General features: G+C 34.5%; 1 protein-coding gene across 6 annotated transcripts in view; it reads right to left on the bottom strand.

Annotated features, from left to right (window-relative positions):
- Positions 1–64: 64 nt before the first annotated feature.
- The window catches only part of LOC128988037 (uncharacterized), a 54,776-nt gene continuing 34,267 nt past the window's right edge, over positions 65–20,573 (bottom strand). For 3 of the 6 annotated variants that reach the window (XM_054409214.1, XM_054409215.1, XM_054409216.1), the window contains one exon: positions 65–3,811. In XM_054409214.1, the coding sequence (XP_054265189.1) occupies positions 1,948–3,811 (1,864 nt within the window). In that variant the 3' untranslated portion in view covers positions 65–1,947. Of the gene's footprint in view, positions 3,812–7,017; positions 7,135–20,573 lie in introns of those variants that run through there. The other 3 variants (XM_054409218.1, XR_008490322.1, XR_008490323.1) reach the window with 3 other exon arrangements.

Genomic DNA, 20,573 nt, shown 5'->3' with positions numbered 1-20,573 from the left:
TACCATTGAGACTTTTTGTATGAATAATTAGCAATAGGGATTGGTATCAGTTATACTAAGAAAGTTTTAATTTGGTAAAATATATATTTCAAAGGAGAAACAGAAAAACCCAAATTGTATATCTTACGCTAAAATAATTTGTCAATACAAACTGTTAAAAGGTAATAAAATAATATAACTCTACCCATATTATAAGTAATGAAATTCATTAGGTATGAAGAAATGTCATGTCTGTTACGTATATAAAAGAGATATAAAAATATATATCTTATCTTATTAATATTATAAACATACAGAGTACCTGTCGTTTGTACGGGGTTGGCGTATAAGTACAAAATGCTTATTGCAGTCATGCTCTTGCTTTGCGCTTGCAATGGGAGAGGACACGTACATTATAAGAAAATTTGGTTTACGTTCATTTACTGCATACTGCATACTATAGTACTATCTACCATAGCCATAATGCTCTACAACTGCACCTAAACAATAGAAAAAAGTAAAGTTCTCACAGCTTTTTGTTGCTGATTGGTTCAAATTAGCTGTTGTTATAAATTCAAAATGATTAATAACAATGATAGTGCTTCACCATGTTGGTAAACCTTATAACCAACTTGTGTACTTGAAACAGCTGGAAAAATTCTTTAATTCCTTTTAAATATGAATACTCATAAGGTTAACATGAAAAATTCTAGAGCCACTGGGCCGAAGCAAGGCCCCACTAGAAAAAACAGGCCATGCTGCAGCGCGGGTAGCGCAACACTACGTCACAGTGGTGGATAGTTGTACTAAACTCTTACCATTAAAATCTTACAAACAGCCAGCTTGTTTATTTACCTAAAACATATGGGAATGGTGATGGCAATGAATTTATCAATGAAATCCATCCACTAGTGTGACGTCATGGATCCTGCAGCATGGCCTGTTTTTTCTAGTGGGGCCTTGGCCGAAGCCCGAATGGATGTTTTAGATAAGAATATGTCATACGTCTATATGTTATTTGGGAATGTGAGCTATCAATCATCATACCAAATTTAAACTCAATCCGACCAATAGTTAATGCGTGATTGAACAAACAAACACACAATAATATTAGTATGATGTGAAAGTTTGTTTGTTTGAAGTTCAATCACGCATTAACTTCTGGACAGATTGGGCTGAAATTTGGCATGATGATAGCTGATAGCTCACATTCCCGATTAACATATAGGCATATTCTTATCTCAAAAATCCTTTCGGGCTCCGCCCCAGTGGCTCTGTAGTTCCCCATGTTAACCTAATGAGTATTCAAAGGGAATTAAAGAATACAGTCAGCTGTTTTAACTAAAAAAGTTGGTTCGATGGTATGCAAAAGCATTAAAAAGTTATAAGATTTACCAACAGGGTTCAGCACTATTATTTTTTTTCATTTATGAAAACAGCTAATTTGAACTAGGCAGCAACAAAAAAACTGTGATACACAATGAGAACTGTCAAAGATTGTTTAGAGTTATGTTTATGTTTTTAATTTCATGAATAATTTGTGATATTTTTAATTTTTTGTTCTCTATTATTTAGGTAAAGTGGTAGAACATTATGGCTATAGTAGATGTGTAATACAAATCCTCAGTATACAGTAAATTAAGAAAGGAAATTTGATCAACAGTCCCCCATTGAAAACGCAAAGCTTGAGTATAACTGTAATAAGCATTTTATACTTATATGCCAACCATTTTATACTTATACATTTTATTATGTTGTCTATTGTCTAACCCTGTACGAAGGACGGGTATTCTGCTAGTATATATATATATATATATATATACAGTAGCGAATACATACACTAGTGGTCACTTGAGAATTACATAATTGCAGTTGCACATTTATCCATACTTAATCTGGTCCGTATAGTGTTACGAATATACGGATGAATAGTTTGGTTGCAATTGCAACAATTTGGACAGTAAATATTTACAAGCTTTGTAGTTGCTTTTGAGCAAGATGACCTTCTTCTTGAAGATGATCTTTCAAAAACATTGGATCAATGGTACAGTTACACAGTACACAATGGACAGAACCATCTGTGAGATTGATTGTGCAAAAATCTTTATCATCTTGAAACCTTTGTGGGAGCGACTGAAACAAGTGTTCGACCAACAAGTGGTAGGATTCTCGAGCACCGTCGCTGTTAAGTTTCAAGTCTCTGCAAGCTTCTTCCCCAGTGTTTAGAGCGCTGAGCTGTTTAATTTGACATTGAGTTTTGTTCTTGTGAAACTTTCCTGAGAGATGAATTTTCACAAAGCGAGTCGATGGTTGGACTGAACAGTTGCAAATCACACATACCAGTTTGCCATTTTCATTCTCAGCCATGCAAGTGATGTTTCCGTATTGATTTTTCAGGGGTAGGAGTATTTCTTTAATATTGAGTTTACTTGTTCCTTTGGTCATATTTTCCTTCGGTTGGGCCATGGGACTTGAGTGATGAGGCTTCAGTGGGGTCTCGTCAGAAGACATCAAGTTAGCCAATCCAGTATCAGAACTGTTATTCAAAGGGAACTTGTTATTTTTGGTCGAAGGAAGTTTATTGGTCGACAGAGGGCTCTTAAGAAATTTGTCTGATTTTAACTTCTCGTAGCTTTTACAATGTTCTAACAACTGTTCGATGTTGGCTGGCACCAAAGAGTTACATTGTGTGCAGTTAATACTGCCATTCAAAACAGAGAAACAGTGCACTCCATTCCTGTCGCCATTCATATCTTTGAAAAGCCTCAAAACACGAATTGCTTTGGAGTTCTCACTGTGCAACTTGCTATTAATATGTGTAAGGAAGTTTTGCTCTAGCTCAAAATTATTTTTGTTGAAATGAATTATTTTCTCACACAATTTACAACTGAAACGTGGCTCAATTTCAGCCTCAATGAATTCTTTATGTTGATTGATCAAGGAGTTTTTCTCTGTTATTAATTCTAAAATTCCTAAACTACTATTGTTGTCTTTTGGATTCTTGAGGGATTTTGCTTGGGAGTGTTTTACATCATTATTGTGAGAAATGACGTTCAGTAGTGTCTCTTGAGGATTTTGTGAGTTCATCTCTATTTTGCATCTACAAAGGTTGCAACATAAGTTAGAGCCGTAAAATGATACATACTCCATAGTACTCTGCATGTGATTAGATAGTTTACCTTTCAGCCAGATGATTACATTATCTTCATGTCTTTTAGTTTTTAAGTGATACTCAACCATCTGCTCTGTATTCAACGTTTCACCACAGACATGGCAAACAAAACTACTGCTGTTTACAGTTATATAACCTCTGTGATTTTCCAAATCTTGTGACAAATCAAACGATTTATAAGGTTGGTCTGTCAATGTCAAAGTTTTTAAATTTGAAATACTGTCTCTGTCTCTATTCTTCACCTCAGTGAAATGTTCAGTTTGTTTTTTTACAGATAAATTGTTTGCAGAATCCAATTCATGAATTTGTTGATGACAAATTTCAAAATGCTCCATGAAGCAATGGTTAATATTGTTTTGGAAAATTTCAACTAAATTTTCACAAACCGGGCAAATTATATAGTTGGTACATTCTTTTAGCTCTCCATAGACTTTATCCTCGTTAAAAACTATTTTTTGTTTCTTCAATATAAACAATGCTTTTAATGTTGGATGTATGTTCAAATAATGTAAGTCCAAAGAAGCTTGAATGTCATTAAAACAATCTTTTTCAATGAAGGTCTTGCAAACAGGACAAAGGAGGTCCCAGTTGTTTACTCCTCCACAAGCCATTCTGAATGAGATCCTGGACTTGAGTTGTTTCAATCTTCTTCGCAGATCTCTGTAAAATAATTTTTATGGTGAGTAATTTTTAATGTACAAAAACATTTACACTAGATGCTAATGACTTTAACTCTAGCCTGAGGAGAACTCTTAAAGACTGCTATGGAGTACAATTGGTCTCTCCTCTCCTCTCCCCGTCCCCATTTTTTTAAGGGCTGACTGGGTTATAGCCCATAGGGCAACCAGGATAATTGAGGATGCCAACATTTTTCCAGCACTGTGTCGCTTACCGCCGAATCACAGCCTAAATCAGAGTCAGGTTGATGACTAATTATACACTACTATTATCGTTGTGACAGTTTCCCATGCAATGATAGAGGGTTAAGGGCAGAAATTGGTTAGGGAGTTTAAAATGGCTGTGAAACTGTCCATTTGAGATGGAATTGTGTTTTTGGTGGGTACCCAGACTTATCACAGAAGACCACAAAGTAAAAAGGTTTTTCTGGAACTTTAATACCCCCTTACCCATTACCACACTTAACCATCACTCTTTGCATTTGGAACATAACCTTCAGTCATCTGGCAACGAATGTAAGCATCGGATATGTCTCTTGTGATAAAAAAAGTGTCACTGATTTCATGTCACATGCAGCGTGAGATTCAATCATTTTAAACATTTTCTAAACACACAGCAAAGCGTACACGTCAACTACAGAGCTGTAAATGACACCATTCTATTCACCAATGATGCCGGCCAGTAAGTGGCGTACACGCAAACATAAAAACGGCCCTTACTTATAAAACGACCCTCAATCATCTGGCCTTCGTTCTGACAGTGCATTTTGAAACTGGCCAGAAGATATCAATAACACTCTTCTATTTCAGAAATATTATGTAGTGTAGTTCAAAATTACTGTATATTTTTAACTACAGTAATTCTTAACTATTATCAGATGTGTTTTTTAACTAATGAAAATTTATATTACAAGCATAAAGCCAATTCACAAGATATCAACCACAATTTTTAGTTTTTTTTTATAGTTAATTAATTCTTTTATCAGAACCAGTTTCATTTTACATTACCTATTATCTTGCACTGTTTATAGACATTCCATTTCCATATTACAGGTGTAGGTAGTCAGTTTTAGAGTACACTAATGTAAATAACTGATTTCTGTTGAATACAAAAATAAAAAAATAACATATCAATCAAGTCAAACTGGAAGGACTAATTTTAAGCTATACAGCATCTTTAATATCCTCAACTATCATAGGAACAAAAACTAAAGAAGAAATAAGAGTTTTAAACTGCATTATACTATGTGAGTACTTAAGGCCGGCACCACACTATCCCGTTTAGTGTGATGCGTTTTTACCGCATTGACATTACCCTGTCACACCTTCCTGCTCTACCACAACATACTTCAAGTGACGAGCACGAGCATCACATGCTGAGCACTGTTGATATCGACAACAGTAGAGATAAACGCATGGCCCAACTGGATAGTATGGCTGCTCTCAATTAACTGCATGTAAATCAAAATAAGAAGGTTGTAACGAAGGTTGTAATGAAATTTAAAGAGACCAAATGCATGCATTGCTTCACTTTTGTCTCTCGTTTTTAATTAGTAGGCCTACTGTAAATAGTTTTTCCTGTTTAAATGTTTTGTAACTGTGTTTTAAAAACTGTGACGTGACATGAGTCAAAAACTTCAAGTTTGTATATGGATCTGATGATGGTATAACAAATACCGAAACGCGTAATCCTGTTGGATATTTAAGGACCACTAAAGGCAGTCTGCAGGTATTGTAACCTTCTTATTTTGATTTGCATGAAGTGGCCTAGAAAAACAACTAGAACATGTAACTGCATGTGTTTCGCCTTTCATCCTGTCGTCTTGCTATGCCGCAGCAGCATGCAGTGGATCCCGTTGATGCACCGCAACCGCAAAAATGTGACCGCTCCCATTAAAACCCATTTGCGTTCGAATCATCCTGCCAAACGGGTCCTGTTTAACCGGGCTGGCGAAACGGGATAGTGTAGCGTCGGCCTATTTCAACTATGTTCTTTTTTTATAAAATAAAAAAATAGAATGTCTACTTTAGTATCCAATAGTCAATGGTATTGAGCAGTAAATTTGTCAAATTTATTTGGTATTACAAAATTATATCTTTTGCAGGATTAAAAACTTTAGGTTACAAACTAAAGTGGTGCAGTGTGCAAATTGCTACACGAACAATAAACCAAAGGTGAGCCTTTCAGTGCTTCAGTAATGTAGCAATTGCATGTAATGTTTTTCGTGACACATAAACCAATTGGTCGACCAATACTATATTATTAGTTTTTATTGTTGGAAATGGTAAGGTTGTTTATTAGGATGATAGTGTGTATATAGCTTATATTCACCTTCACTAATGATTCTTGAGAAATAAGTTTGACTGTCTCTTCAGGTGGGAAGGAACTTAGTATTTGTTAAGATTGGTATATTAAGTAGGCAACACCAGAAAACAAAAGGCCATAGTTTATACATTGTGTTGTACTATAGCTTGAGTCCTTATCCTAAAGTAATGTGTAAAACAGTTCCTGGCTTCAACCTAGCTTTCTAGGATGTGAAGGTGGTAGATAAAAAGAGTAATAACTTGAGTAATCTGTGTTCTAAAGAAGCAAAACAGGTGTTGTGTGCAATCACTATTAAACTAAAAAATGCCGTCAACTTCCATCCACGCTCGACATAGTTTATTTAAGAATGGGCTCTCCCACCAGCTAAGCCACATATTATTGAGCTTAGTATTAATTGCACATGTACGGGATTCAAACACGCACATGTAGAAAGATCTCAATGCTAAACTCAGTGTAGCGCCTTCAGGTCCAATTCCTATGCTGCGACTTATACGACTGTAGTGGCGCGGCTCCAAGGACTCTTAAGGGTTTATAAATGTTAATAGAATAACGAATGTGTTTTTATTCGCCATGATGTACAAATAGAAATGCTTCCAAAAACTAACTCATTTAACACGTTTACTCATTTAAAAGTTTGACTCTTTAAATTTTTTTAATGGTTCAGACTCAAAATTACTTGACCACTCGACGTCTCACACACCCCTAGCTAGCTTTGAGTTTAGAATTTATGAGGTATTTGAGTAGAATAAAAAAAGGGAGCAAACTAATGAAATGTTAAGGGTTTTAATCTACATACAAATTCCTTCTATATCTCTAGATATGGTCCCCATTTCAAAGTATAGTATAGTGTCTAATATACATACACTTCATACTGAGCTGGATAATGCTGATATCACCCAATGATTAGTCGATGTCATCATAAACATTGCAAAAGTGTGATTACTGGTAACTTAACACAAATAACATTCACACCATCATTTCCAGTCAAGTTTATCTAGGCATTATCAACCAATTCAGATAACAGCTACTGTGTCAATGTATCTTATCTGACCCCCAATAAATTAGCCATGACTAATTTTAAGTACACCAGGAAATATCACAGTTCTATCCATGTGAAAATATTACATTTACTAAATGTTTAATTATATTTTGAAAGAAACCTCTGAAGACATCTAAGTCAACAGCACGGTATCTTAACACTACATTACATTAAATTTAACTCATCATTTAAACTTCTCTTAAACTATTTGTAAAACAACCAAGTTTTTATTATTATCTAATTTATTTGTTAGGTTGTTTTACAGTCTTTTACGGTGGTAAAATAGGAAAAAAAATTCAACACTACCTGAAGCTATTAGTTTAAGCAAATAAGTCCAATAGGAATGATAGAGGAACAAACCTATGTATTCCCAATTTTTCAGAAATGTGTCGGGGGAAGGTCCCCAAATGAATATATGATAGGTGAGAATAAAATCACCCTGCCGCTCTGGGTTTGGGGGGGGGGGGGGAGTTGGTTAACGCCCCAATTCGCGGATTTTCCCTCATAACTTAAAACAATTAGTCCAAGACTACGTTTTATGATCAAAGTTGAGGCTTATGAAATTTGCAACATTCAGTACATTATCAGAAAAAAATGCATAGTTTCAGAGATATCCACGCTCAAAAAGGTATAATGTTCGGAAAAAACTGTTCAACTCACATTTTTTTTTAAAATGCTATTTTTTTCCAAACAAGAATTTGCAATCATTTGTGTAAATCAAAATTTTTTCAACAATGTGACGAAATAAAAAAGTTGTGTATTTATTACGGTGGTCCAAGTTAAAACAATTAAAACCTGCAAAATACCCCCGCCACAGCAAACCTGCAGACTAAGCGAATTTCCATTTGCCTGATTGGATTTACACTAAAATTTATATTTAAAAATATAACATTTATTTCCTATTTAAATAGAATTAGTTTAACAAGTACTTAGGTTTGCTGCATCAGGGAGGGTAAAACAGTTTTTTTTTTGTAAAATGTTAATAGTTCTATAACAGTTAAAAACTTATTCTCCATGAGAACAACATGGGAATTTTAAATTTACAATTTTTTGAATTTTCTCCGTAATCATTAGGCGCCTGATAACGCTTCAGTATACTAAATTATTTGTTTTTTTAAGCTTTACAAAATGGTTTGGAAAGAAATTGTGACATTTTGTGTTTTTTGGGTCAAAAATTGGAGAAACCTATTTTTACCCCATAAAACCCCCGTAAATACCCGTTCCCATAGTCCATAGATCATGCTGGTTCGCAAACTCGTAAGAATAAATGTAGGTTTACACGTTTATACCAAATTTAATCAAAATCATTTTTGCTCGAGTTATTGTGCTAACGGAGGCATATATATATATATAAATACAGAACAGAACTATCAAAATATATAAATACATAATTGAAATAATAAAAACCAGAGTACCTTGATTTTCATTTTTATTGAGCGGAGCGAGCGAAGCTCTTATACGTCGACTTTTATGCATTTCGTAATACGCAAACTCCTCCTAGACGGCTGAATCAATCGTTTTCAAATTTTGCATGGTGATAAAGACCATATCGGTGAGTGCCAACATCTATATGGCGTTAAAAAAGTCTCTCAGGAATCCGCCCCACTGGGTCTCAAAGTTTCAATGTAATCCTTATGGAAGCAGTATTTGACACATAAAAAAAGACATATGATCAGCTGTTGACTTTTGAATGCAATAGATAAATAAATAGCTGATAGCATTATTCCACAATATTAGTACATAAACGGTGGTATGGAACATAAATATAATCAAATGACGACACTAGCTTGAGGTCCGTGACGTAGGAAGTGGTGAAGGAAGTAGTAAAGGTGAGCAGTCTGGAGTGTGGAAACTGTTTAAGACGATTAGATTTAGGTAGGTATCTGCATTCCTAAAATTCGATGGAAAGGGAGGAAAACGTGTCCGCGACGTAGGAAGTGGTGAAGGAAGTTGTCAAGGCGAGCTGCCTGGAGTGTGGAAACTGTTTATGACGATTAGATTTTGGTATCAGCATTCCTAAAATTCTATGGGAAGGGAGGAAAACGGGTCCCCGACGAAGGAAGTGGTCAAGGCGAGCTGTCTGGAGTGTGGGAACTGTTTATGACAATTAGATTAAGGTATCTGCAATCCTAAAATGCTATTGGAAGGGAAGGAAACAGGTCCGCGACGTAGGAAGTGGTGGAGGAAGTAGTAAAGGCGAGCTGTTAGGGGTATGGGATCTGTTTATGACCATTAGATTGAGGTATTTGCAATCCTAAAATGCTATGGGAAGGGAGGAAAACAGGTCCGTGACGTAGGAAGTGGTGAAGGAAATAGTCAAGGCGAGCTGTCCGGAGTGTGGAAACTGTTTATGACGATTAGATTAAGGTATCTGCAATCCTGTTTATGACGATTAGATTAAGGTATTTCCAATCCTAAAATGCTATGGAAAGGGAGGGAAACAGGTCCGTGACGTAGGAAGTGGTGAAGGAAGTAGTAAAGGCGAGTTGTCTGGAGTGTGGGATCTGTTTATGACCAATAGATTAAGGTATTTGCATTCCAATAATGCTAAGGGAAGGGAGGTAAACAGGTCCGTGACGTAGGAAGAGATGAAGGAAGTAGTAAAGGCGAGTTTTTTGGAGTGTGGGAACTGTTTATGACGATTAGATTAAGGTATCTTGGTATCTCCAATCTTAAAATTCTATGGGAAGACAGGGAAACAGGTCTGCGACGTAGGAAGTGGTGAAGGAAGTAGTCAAGGTGAGCCGTCTGGGGTGTGAAAACTGTTTATGACGATTAGATTTAGGTATCAGCATTCCTAAAATTCTATGGGAAGGGAGGAAAACGGGTCCGCGACGTAGGAAGTGGTGAAGGAAGTAGTAAAGGCGAGTTTTTCGGAGTGTGGGAACTGTTTATGACGATTAGATTAAGGTATTTCCAATCCTAAAATGCTATGGAAAGGGAGGGAAACAGGTCCGTGACAGTTTGACAGGCCGTCCAAGGCCAGTGAGGACGCCGGAGAACGTGGAGCGAGTGCGACAAGCTGTGCTAACGAGCCCGCATCGCCCGGCGCGTAGACAAGCTGCTGCTCTTGGGTCCACGTTCTCAGGCGTCCTCACTGGCCTTGGACGGCCTGTAGGCCTACGTTTTGCAGTTGATCCTGTGATCTAAAGGTATCCACCCACAATTTGATGGTGTTTCGGGATGGGATAGGTTCCCCACGAGCCACATTAAAATGCCTCCAAAACTTATGTTGCGTACCAACAACAGAATCGCCATTTTTAAAAAACGCCTCAACGGCAAAAGCGCGATGTATACTGGTCCACTGCTCCATGGCGACTGAAATGGCATCACTTGGCCTTGAGAATGAGCCGCTCCCCACCACCCCACTCCACTCGGCTGCCGGACTGTACTCGCTTGAAAACCGTCAGATATTTCTGCCGCTCCCTGTATAAATATATATATGAATTTGAATGGATGGTGTTTTTGGCCTATAGGGACCTCAAAACAAAAAAAAATCGGTCCCGCGTCCAGGTCTTACCATGAGTAGGCCTACTACAGTAATAGCTTATTCCCTATATGGGAAATTCGCTAATAAATTCATATGATGATACAGATTGATCTTATTCTTTTTCACTGTATTCTTCCTCATCATTTTCACATTGTTATTTACATAACTATTACCAATTTATACCTTAAATATATTTATGTTTGGCCTAAACAATTATAAGAAACCGTACAAATCATGCAATGATAAAAAAAAAACAAGAATTTTCTATTATTTGTGTAAATCATGATTTTCTCTTTAATCTTAAAAATGCTGTAACTTTTGACCTAGATCATATATATTTATATACTGGTATGTGGATATATTATTGAAGTAAATTTAATTGTCTACAACTTTCTTTCAGTCAATATTTCTGAGAAAATAACAAGTACCTACCGTAGGGAGAAAAAATAAGATATTAACAACAAATGTGAGGTGAACATTTTTTTTTTAACATTATATCTTTTTGAGCGCGGATATCTCTGAAACTACCGTATGCGTTTTTCAATGATAATGTACAGGACCAAAGTTATTGCAAATTTAATAAGCTTTAACTTTTACCGTAAAAAATGTAAGCTAGGACACACCGTTTTCATGTTATGAGTAAAAAACCGCAAATTGGGGTGCAAACCTAGGTACTCGTTAAACCTAATATTATTGAATTATAGATTTAATTGAAAATAAAGTCACGCAAATAGAAATTTGCTTTGGCTGCAGGTTTGCTGCGGGAGGGGGGGGTTATTATGGAATTGTAATTCATGTAGAAAGAAGACTTTGTGGTAGTACATGATTAACTTTAATTTATATAAGATAATAAATAAATGAATCCCGTTGGTCACAATTAGTAGCGCCGGTCGCTTGTTATTTGAACAGCTACTGCAAACCAGCGCTACTATTCGTATTTGCTAGCAGCTATACCCGTGCCTTGTAACGGGGCCAGTATGCAAAAGAGACAATGTTGGTTCTTTGAAAATGCCAAATGGTTTCACTCTGACCATTTATTTTAGAAACAAAATTGAACTGTATTACTTACAGGGTGTCCACATTCTGGAAAGTCAGGGATAGTCAGGGAAAGTCATGGAAAAAAATTCTGGTCATTGAAAGTCATGGAAATAGGCAAAAAGTCATGGAAATCCCCAATAATGGATGGATTTGACAGGACTTAATGCTCTAGTCGACCGCAACGGCGACTATTGTAGCATTTTTCTGAATTTTTCATAAATTCACAACAATTAAATTTATTACAGCTTACAACACAAATACTATTACAACTCAAATTGCAATACAAATATTGTTATAATGTTTTGATTTGTCTTAAGTTATGTCTATTTTGTTAACCTAATTTTTTGAAAGACTGTAAACTCAATAAAAAATTAATAATAAAAAGTATACAGTAAGGAAAAAAGAAAGAGTAGAGAGAACTAACCAGCTATGGGGACGGAGTAGACTGCGTTTTCTTTTTTCCTTCCATATTTTGAATACCATATTATTTTTACAAAATTTATTACTCTATTGTTATCCGTTAATACATTTAAGTATTTTCTGTGAAATAACTTGTCTAGGCAGTATTTTGTGTGTGTATGTTACATTATTTTTACAGCTGACGGAACAATTCAAATCAAGTGGACTTAAAACTCTTGTGTGTTCACCGATGGGTTGCGTAAGAGACCTAATCCAACCAGACCATTTCATACAAAACCTTGTCGAATTTCAACGTGCGACTCAGGCCACTATCATCGTTGTTTCATATTTTCAAAGGTCTACCAGAATCCTGAGGAATGGACTCTCGCATAGGGACTTCTTGAGAGCACTGGAAAAATCAGTTGAGAAGTGGACTACTACTCCTAAAACCAAGCAGTCATTGTCAGGTGGTTCTTCTACAAGCCAGCAGCCAACACCAGAAGCTGACACTTCAAGTCACCTCCATCAACAGCCTTTCTCAACAAGATCATCCAGCCCTGTTGGTCAACCACAGTCAGCTACACCAGACACCACTATGAGGTCACAGCAGCTATCCTCTCCATCCAGTGTACAACAAAAAAACTTGATGGCAAACCAAATTGTGAGTCCAACTTAGATTTAAAAAGACGTCTTTCTGTGTTATCTGTAAGAACCATCATATTTCTTTATTTTCAAATGACTCAGTACCCAATACTAATTTTTCATGGCCAGTTTGTAGTGCAGCCAAAACTGATAATAAATTTAATTGGTTAATGCATTTGAATATTGAAGGTGGCATAGTAAACAAAAAGAATGATTTAGAAATAATATTATCTGATTCTAACATTTCAGTGGTTTGCTTAAACGAGCACTGGCTAAAAAATGATAATATTTTAATCTTGAATAGTATTCCTAACTGTACTTTAGGACACTTTTATTGCAGGAAGGAAGGAATTCGTGGTGATTCTTGCATACTATTAAAAGAAAATTTAGTATATAAAGTAAGAAATGATTTATGTGCCTTAAGCGAAGATTATGTGTTTGAAATTTCTTGTATTGAAATTGTTACTCTAAATATTATTGTTGTTGCTATTTACAGAACACCTAATGTTGATAACTTTAAACATTTTCTTAGAAAGTTGGAAAGGTTATTAAAACTTCTGGTTAAAGCTACATGTACTAAAAATGTATATATTGCGGCTGACTTTAATGTTGATGTACTGGATACTTCTAGCCACCCACAGAAAAAGTTAGAGTTCATTTCTATTTTGGAGCAATATGGTTTTAAAATAAATTTTTTCTCTCCCACAAGAATTACCAAGTCCACAAAATCCTGTATTGATAATATTTTATCACCAAAAATTAATCATCATCTGTCTGTATCAACAACAATGAATTTAGAATTAGGAATCTCTGATCACAGAGCATTATTTTTAAATATATTTAGTAAAACTGATAAAAATATAATAAATGGTAACAAATGTAAAAAAAGAATTTTCTCAGAAGAAAATACAGCAAAATTTATATATAATGTGAAAGAACCTTTCTGGAATGTATCTGTAAATAATTCTTTTGAAAATAACTGTTTAAATTTCTTTGGCACTTTTCAAAATTTATTTGAAGAGGCATTTCCTATGAAGTTTTATCATACCAAACCGCATAATAAAAAAAAGTCTTGGATAACAACCGGTATTAAAATATCTAGTATTAGAAAAAGGGAACTAAGCAGACTAGTAAAGAAATCAAATGATAATAATTTCATTAATTATGTTAAAAGGTATAAGTTAACTTTCAACAAGGTATGCAATGAAGCTAAAAAATTGTATAATGCTAAATTTATAAAAGAATCATGTAACAAGAGTAAGGCTGCTTGGTTTATCATTAAATCTGAACTCAGTTGTAAAAAAAGTGACTTAAACTTTCCTGATGGTTAATGACAATCATCTAAAAAATGGCAAGGAAATTTCTGAATTCTCTAATGAAAAATTTAAAAATATCACAACAGAAATTGGTTTAATACCTCATGAAGAGGATGCACTAAAAATGACAAGGCATTCATTGGCAGGAAATCAACCAAACCAATTTGACTTTAGTTTTGTAAGTACAGAAGAAGTTATTAATAATATAAAATCCCTCAAAAGTAAAAAATCTGCTGGCTGGAACGGTATTCCTATTGATCTGATGAAAACTGTCTCTAATTTCATAGCTGAACCTTTATTCATAATTATTAATCAGTATTTTAAAAAAAAACTTTTCCAGACCATTTAAAATATGCAGAGCTCAAACCTCTCTTCAAGAAGGGAGAGAGACAAAATCTGGACAATTATCGACCAGTTTCCCTTTTACCATCATTTTCAAAAGTGTTTGAAAAATTAGCATCTAAACAAATCTCAAACTTTCTCGAGAATAACGATATTTTGGCTAATGAACAATTTGGTTTTAGAAAGCGCTTAAGCACAATGAAAGCTTTATCAGATTTTATTAGTGAGGTTTCATGGGCTTTGGATGGGTCACAGAGCACAATGGGAGTGTTTTGTGACCTATCCAAGGCATTTGACTGTGTCAACCATGATATACTTTTAAAAAAGCTAAAAATTTATAACTTTTCAAAAGAATCTGTTTTGTGGTTGACTTCATTCTTGACAAATCGATTTCAAAGAACAGTAATTTTTAAAAATAATGAAAAATCAATATCAGAATGGGAAAAAATTGCAGTTGGTGTTCCCCAAGGGTCAATTCTCGGACCTTTACTCTTTATTTTATATATAAATGACTTGCCTAAAAATGTTTCAAACAACCTTGTTTTATATGCCGACGATACAACTGCAGTTGTCAAATCTAAAAATGATTCAGAACTATCTCTCAAAGTTAAACAAGCCCTATCGGAATTGGAACGGTGGTTCAATATTAACGGTTTAAAAATGAATCAAGATAAAACCCAATTGGTAAAGTTTTGTACTGCTTAGGCAAGAGAGTTTAGTGACCAAAATTTATGTGTTCAAGATGATGCAAAATTTCTCGGATTGTACGTAGACTCAAATTTAAATTGGAACAAAAGCATTGAAAATTTGATTAGTAGACTGAATTCGGCATGTTATCAAATGATATGTTTAAGAAACACAATTGACTTAAAAACTCGTTTGATGTTATATTATGCATAGGCTACTTCTATTCAATTCTTCAGTATGGAATTGAATTCTGGGGCTTTGCATCAAACATCGATTTAATTTTTAAGATACAGAAAAGGTTTTTAAGAGTAATGATATTTGCACCTTGGAGAACATCATGTAAACCTATTTTTAAAGAATTAGGGATAATGACTGTTCCGAGTTTAACTATTTTTAAAACACTTTTGATGGTGGAGGGAAATTTTGAAAAATTATGTAGTGAAAATGTCAAGCATAAGTACGATACTAGGTTTAAATATAATTTTCAATATCCGCGGCACCGTCTTTCATTAGTAGAAAAAACTCCGACATACATGGGCAAAAAATTGTTTAATAAATTGTCTCAAGAGCTCAAAAACAGAATACAGTCTAAGCATTTCAAGAGCAGCCTTACTAATTTTCTTTTAAGGAAAACATACTATAGTATAGATGAGTTTTTATGTGATCAAGATGTGTAATTATTTCATATTTTAAATGCAATGTTTAAATTTATCTATTTTGTCTACAACAATTATTTCTATTTTCATTGCGTTAGTTTATTTTTACTTTCTCCCCCTATACCATAGTATATGGAGAAAGTATTGTTTTCGTCAAAATTTTCGAGTTTGAGTTTTGAGTGGATATATTCGTTTTGGGTCCCCCTGGACCCAAAAAAGTGGTTTTCGAAGTGATGTCTGTGTGTGTGTGTGTGTGTGTGTGTGTGTGTGTGTGTGTGTGTCTGGATGTGTACAGAGCTAGAGACCACACCTGTGGTCCGATTTCGATGAAATTTGGTATGTAGGTTCTAATCCATGGTATCTCCAGGGGTTTTTTCACTTTTTTGAAATTTTGATTTTTAATGGGGATTTTCCCATAAAAACCCATAAAAAACCGGAAAAATCGGATTTTCTCAAAAATGGCCCGAACGATTTTGATAAAAATTTAGTACGTTGTAGCACTTTAAATTCTGAACAAAATGGTACAAATCCCATTTCTGTAAAAATTACGGTTCAAAAGTTATGGTAAATTATGTTATTTTCCCATAAAAACCCCATAAAATAACGAAAAAATTGGATTTCAGACAAAAATCCGGTTTTGATTTAACATTGTATGTTATGGTCCTTACAATTGTGATAGTTTTTTTCATTTTTTAGAAATTTTTATTTTTAATGGGGATTTTCCCATAAAACCCCATAAAATAACGGAAAAATAGGATTTTCCCAAAAATGGCCTGAACAATTTTGATAAAAATTTTGTATATTATAGTCCTTTATATTCTGAAGAAAATTGTACAAATCCCATTTCTGTGAAAATTACGATTCAAAAGTTATTGTAAATTATGTTATTTTCCCATAAAAACCCCCTAAAATAACGGAAAATCAGATTTTTCCAAAATTGGCTCGAACGATTTTGATAAAAATTTAGTATGTTATAGTCCTTTAAATTCTGAAGAAAATTGTACAAATCCCATTTCCGTATATTTACTCTCACCGCTTACTTACGATAAAGGTTGTTGACAAGCTCATGGGAGAAAGTATGTGTCAGAATGCTGATACCGTTTATTTATTTTTATTTTTATTTTATAACTCCTTAGTTTTAACCCTTTCCACTCGGATTAGTTGACCCCTTGTTGTCCCATACGCTTGCATTTATTGCCATGCAAAAAAACATGTTTTAAGTTTTGTGTACATATACTGACTAAAATAAATTATTTGTTGTACTTGAGGGCTTGATTCTTATTCAGCATAAAATTGTACACAAGTAAAACAAAATATCAAAATAAATATACCCATAAAATATTTTTTGTGTGGTCATAATATAAAAAAAAGCAAAATAAAATGTACAAAATATTTTTTAGGAGGCTTTTTAAAAAACGTTAACACATTTTCAGGATTTGTAAAACACTTTATCAACATTAGATATCTAGTTGCCAATTCAAATCAGCCATTACAAGAAGGATTAGGTGTATTTTTAATGAAAAAATGCATTTTCAAACTTAGATTTTTTGGTGATTTTGGTCGTCATGGTTACTGCACACTTGGTGGACACATGGTGTCATGGGTACACTTCTCTATTCTTTAATCCACAGCTGACTAAATAAACTTACAATTATTTTTCAAGCTACCAAAGACATGTAAAATGAATAAAGAAATCATTAAGTTTGTATTCAACACAAATTCAAAACATGCAAACACTATATAAAAGGGATTTATTAATAAAAAGCCGATGCTGAAAATGTCGCGGCGGCCGCGACATACGAGTGGAACGGTCAGACGTGAATGTCGCGGTAGCGGCGACATACGAGTGGAAAGGGTTAAGGTATTTGTATACTGTATTGACAATGTCACCTGTTTTATAGCATTGCTATATTTTGTAAACGTTATGTGACAATAAAGATTTATTTATTTACTTATTATAATTTTTGAGTAAAGTTCGTGAGTTATGGAAATCGATAGTAAATGGTCATGGATAGTCATGGAAATCAATGAAAAATTTTCTGTGGACACCCTGTACTTAACTTGATAATAGTATGTTTTTGTTAGGCTCATAACTCATACTGGGAATACTTATTTAGGCTACCTACGATACAAAACCAATGATAGATTTTAAGGTATAATAAAAGAATGTGTTTAATGGTTTGCACTGTAAACGAAAAGCTATCACAATAGTTCCAAAACGAAAAATAGAAAAAATAGGAAAATAGAAATAAATATGGAAAATAGGGTAATTTTCTAACATATTTTAGTTAAATTGTAATCAGGCAAATGGAAGTTCGCTCAGTTTATAGATTTGCTGCGGCAGGGGGATTATATTACTGTTTACACTAAAATAAATCAAAACAATAAACCTCTTAAAACTCAGGATAAGAGCCTAGGTCATGGTGGAAGGAAAATACATAGGTGTGCTATTCCCGTCATATGCTGACGTCACCCAGATTGCAAAAAAAAATCACCTGATTGTATTTTCATATAAATACATATTTTATTTGATTTTGTTGTTATTGTTTATATAATTTTTCCTAAATGGTGAAATAGTGTTTGCAATCTGAGTGACAGAATATGATGGGAATAGCACACCTATGTACTTTCCTTCCACCATGGGCCTAGGTTGATACGGCAATGATTATAGAACCTTAAGGGTGCGCTCTACCTCATCCCGGATTTCTCAATACGAAGTTGCCGAACGCCAATGTCCCTATACCATTGAACAGCGCCTTGAAGAGCGCGTGCAAGCCTTTTGAATCTGCGTGATTACATAGTTATCCTTCAACTTTTTTGTAAACTAACGGCAGGTTCTTGTTTTTAAGAATCTATTTCACTTTTCCCGTTTTTTATTTTTTCTCTAAAAATTATTTGTATGCGTTAAAGCTTATGATAAAAAACGTGTATTTTAACATTTTTACCAACCTTTGAGCCCAACATTTTTTAAATTATAAAAATTTTAAAAAAACCGCAAAACTACAATAATATTTAACAAAAAATATGACACCAAGATCTTTTAAAATCGGTTCACAATTGGGGCTACAATCAGGAAGAACTAAACCCTTTGCATTCGCGCTCGCCAGACGGGTAGAGCACACCCTTAATTATTTCCTATATCCATGAATGATTTCTTTTACAACGAATTATTCCCTGTAAAATATTATTTCAGCATTTCACAAATATTAGAACAGACTCAGTATAATCATACTAATATTATAAATGTGAAAGTTTGTGTGTTTGTTTGAAGTTCAATCACGCATTAACTACTGGTTGGATTGTGTTGAAATTTGGTATGATGATAGCTCACATTCCCGATTAACATATAGACATATTCTTACCCCAAAAATCCTTTCGTGCTCCGCCCCAATGGCTCTAGAGTTTCCCATGTTAACCTTATGAGTATTCATATTTAAAAGGAATTAAATAATTTTGCCAGCTGTTTCAACTACACAATTTGTTTCTATGGTATTCAATGGCATTAAAAGGTTATACGGTTTACCAACAGGGTGCAGCACCATTAGTTCTTTATACATTTATGACAACAGCTAATTTGAACCAAGCAGCAACAAAAACCTGAGTGTGAGAACTTTACTTCTTTCTATTGTTTAGGTGAAGTGGTAGAACATTATGGCTATGGTAGATGTTCTATATACTATAGTATACTATAGATTATAGTAAACCAAATTTTCTCAAAACGTGTCCTCTCTCATTGCAAATGCAAAGCACGAGTATTTAACTACAATAAGCATTGTATACCAACCCCGTACGAAGGACGGGTACTCAGCTAGTAGATCATAAACATAAACAAATGAAGAACCTGAAAGAATAATATACTAATGAAATTACATTAACATAATGGTTTTGACAGCTCCATTTAAGTAATGTTAAATAATGTTTACATTCAGGCTAGTGACATCATTATTTTAAATTTATAATCCTTACCCTCTCTTTTCTAATATTCGTGCAGTACCGGTATTTACTTTGTTTGAACCAGCTGTGTGGAATTGCGAAATCAAAATTCATTTGACTGTTAGTTAGTTCTGCTTGTTTACATTTTTAAACTTTGTAGGTTTGTTCTTTGTTACCATGGATACCATCAATCAATATTTACTTTTAAATCTCTCACCTCAAATTTTTGAAAGCCCACAGGGCAGAGCCCTAGGACAATTTTGAAGCGGGAATAGTTCTTATTGTATCTTTGAAGCTGTAGCTTCATTTGTGTGCAATTTGAGCCCAGTCGGTTCAGTAGTTTTTTAGATTATCTCATACAAACACACACACACACACACAGACACCACCTCTTCTTTATAATAGTATATATATATTCTAATATAATATAATCTAATATATTCTATTATAATAGTATATCTTTATAATAGTATGTTCAACCGTAGTCTGTCCTCTGGCACTTTTCCATCGGTCCTGAAGAATGGTTTTGTCGTTCCCATATTTAAGTCGGGAGACAACCGTGACATTACGAACTATAGGCCAATTGTCCTTCTGTCGGTTATAAGCAAAGTTTTTGAAGGCCTAATATTGGATATCGTACAGCCCTTGTTCAGACAAGTGTTGATAGACGAGCAACATGGATTCACCTCTGGCCGCTCTACTGTGACCAATCTCCTCACGCTTCAGTGCCAAGTTATGGATGCCTTCAGCTAACGAAGCCAAGTTGATGCTATTTACATAGATTTTAGCAAAGCCTTTGACAAGATTAGTCACCGTCATCTTCTTGCTAAGCTGGAGGGCTATGGCGTTGTTGGCACGATGCTTCGATGGTTTGAGA

This window comes from Macrosteles quadrilineatus, unplaced genomic scaffold, assembly GCF_028750875.1.
Source record: "Macrosteles quadrilineatus isolate MER2022 unplaced genomic scaffold, UCM_ALF_1.0 Scaffold_2__2_contigs__length_208266976, whole genome shotgun sequence".
Lineage (NCBI taxonomy): Eukaryota > Metazoa > Arthropoda > Insecta > Hemiptera > Cicadellidae > Macrosteles > Macrosteles quadrilineatus.
The sequence above is the reverse complement of the archived record's forward strand: the minus strand, read 5'-3'. Positions and strand labels throughout refer to the sequence as shown.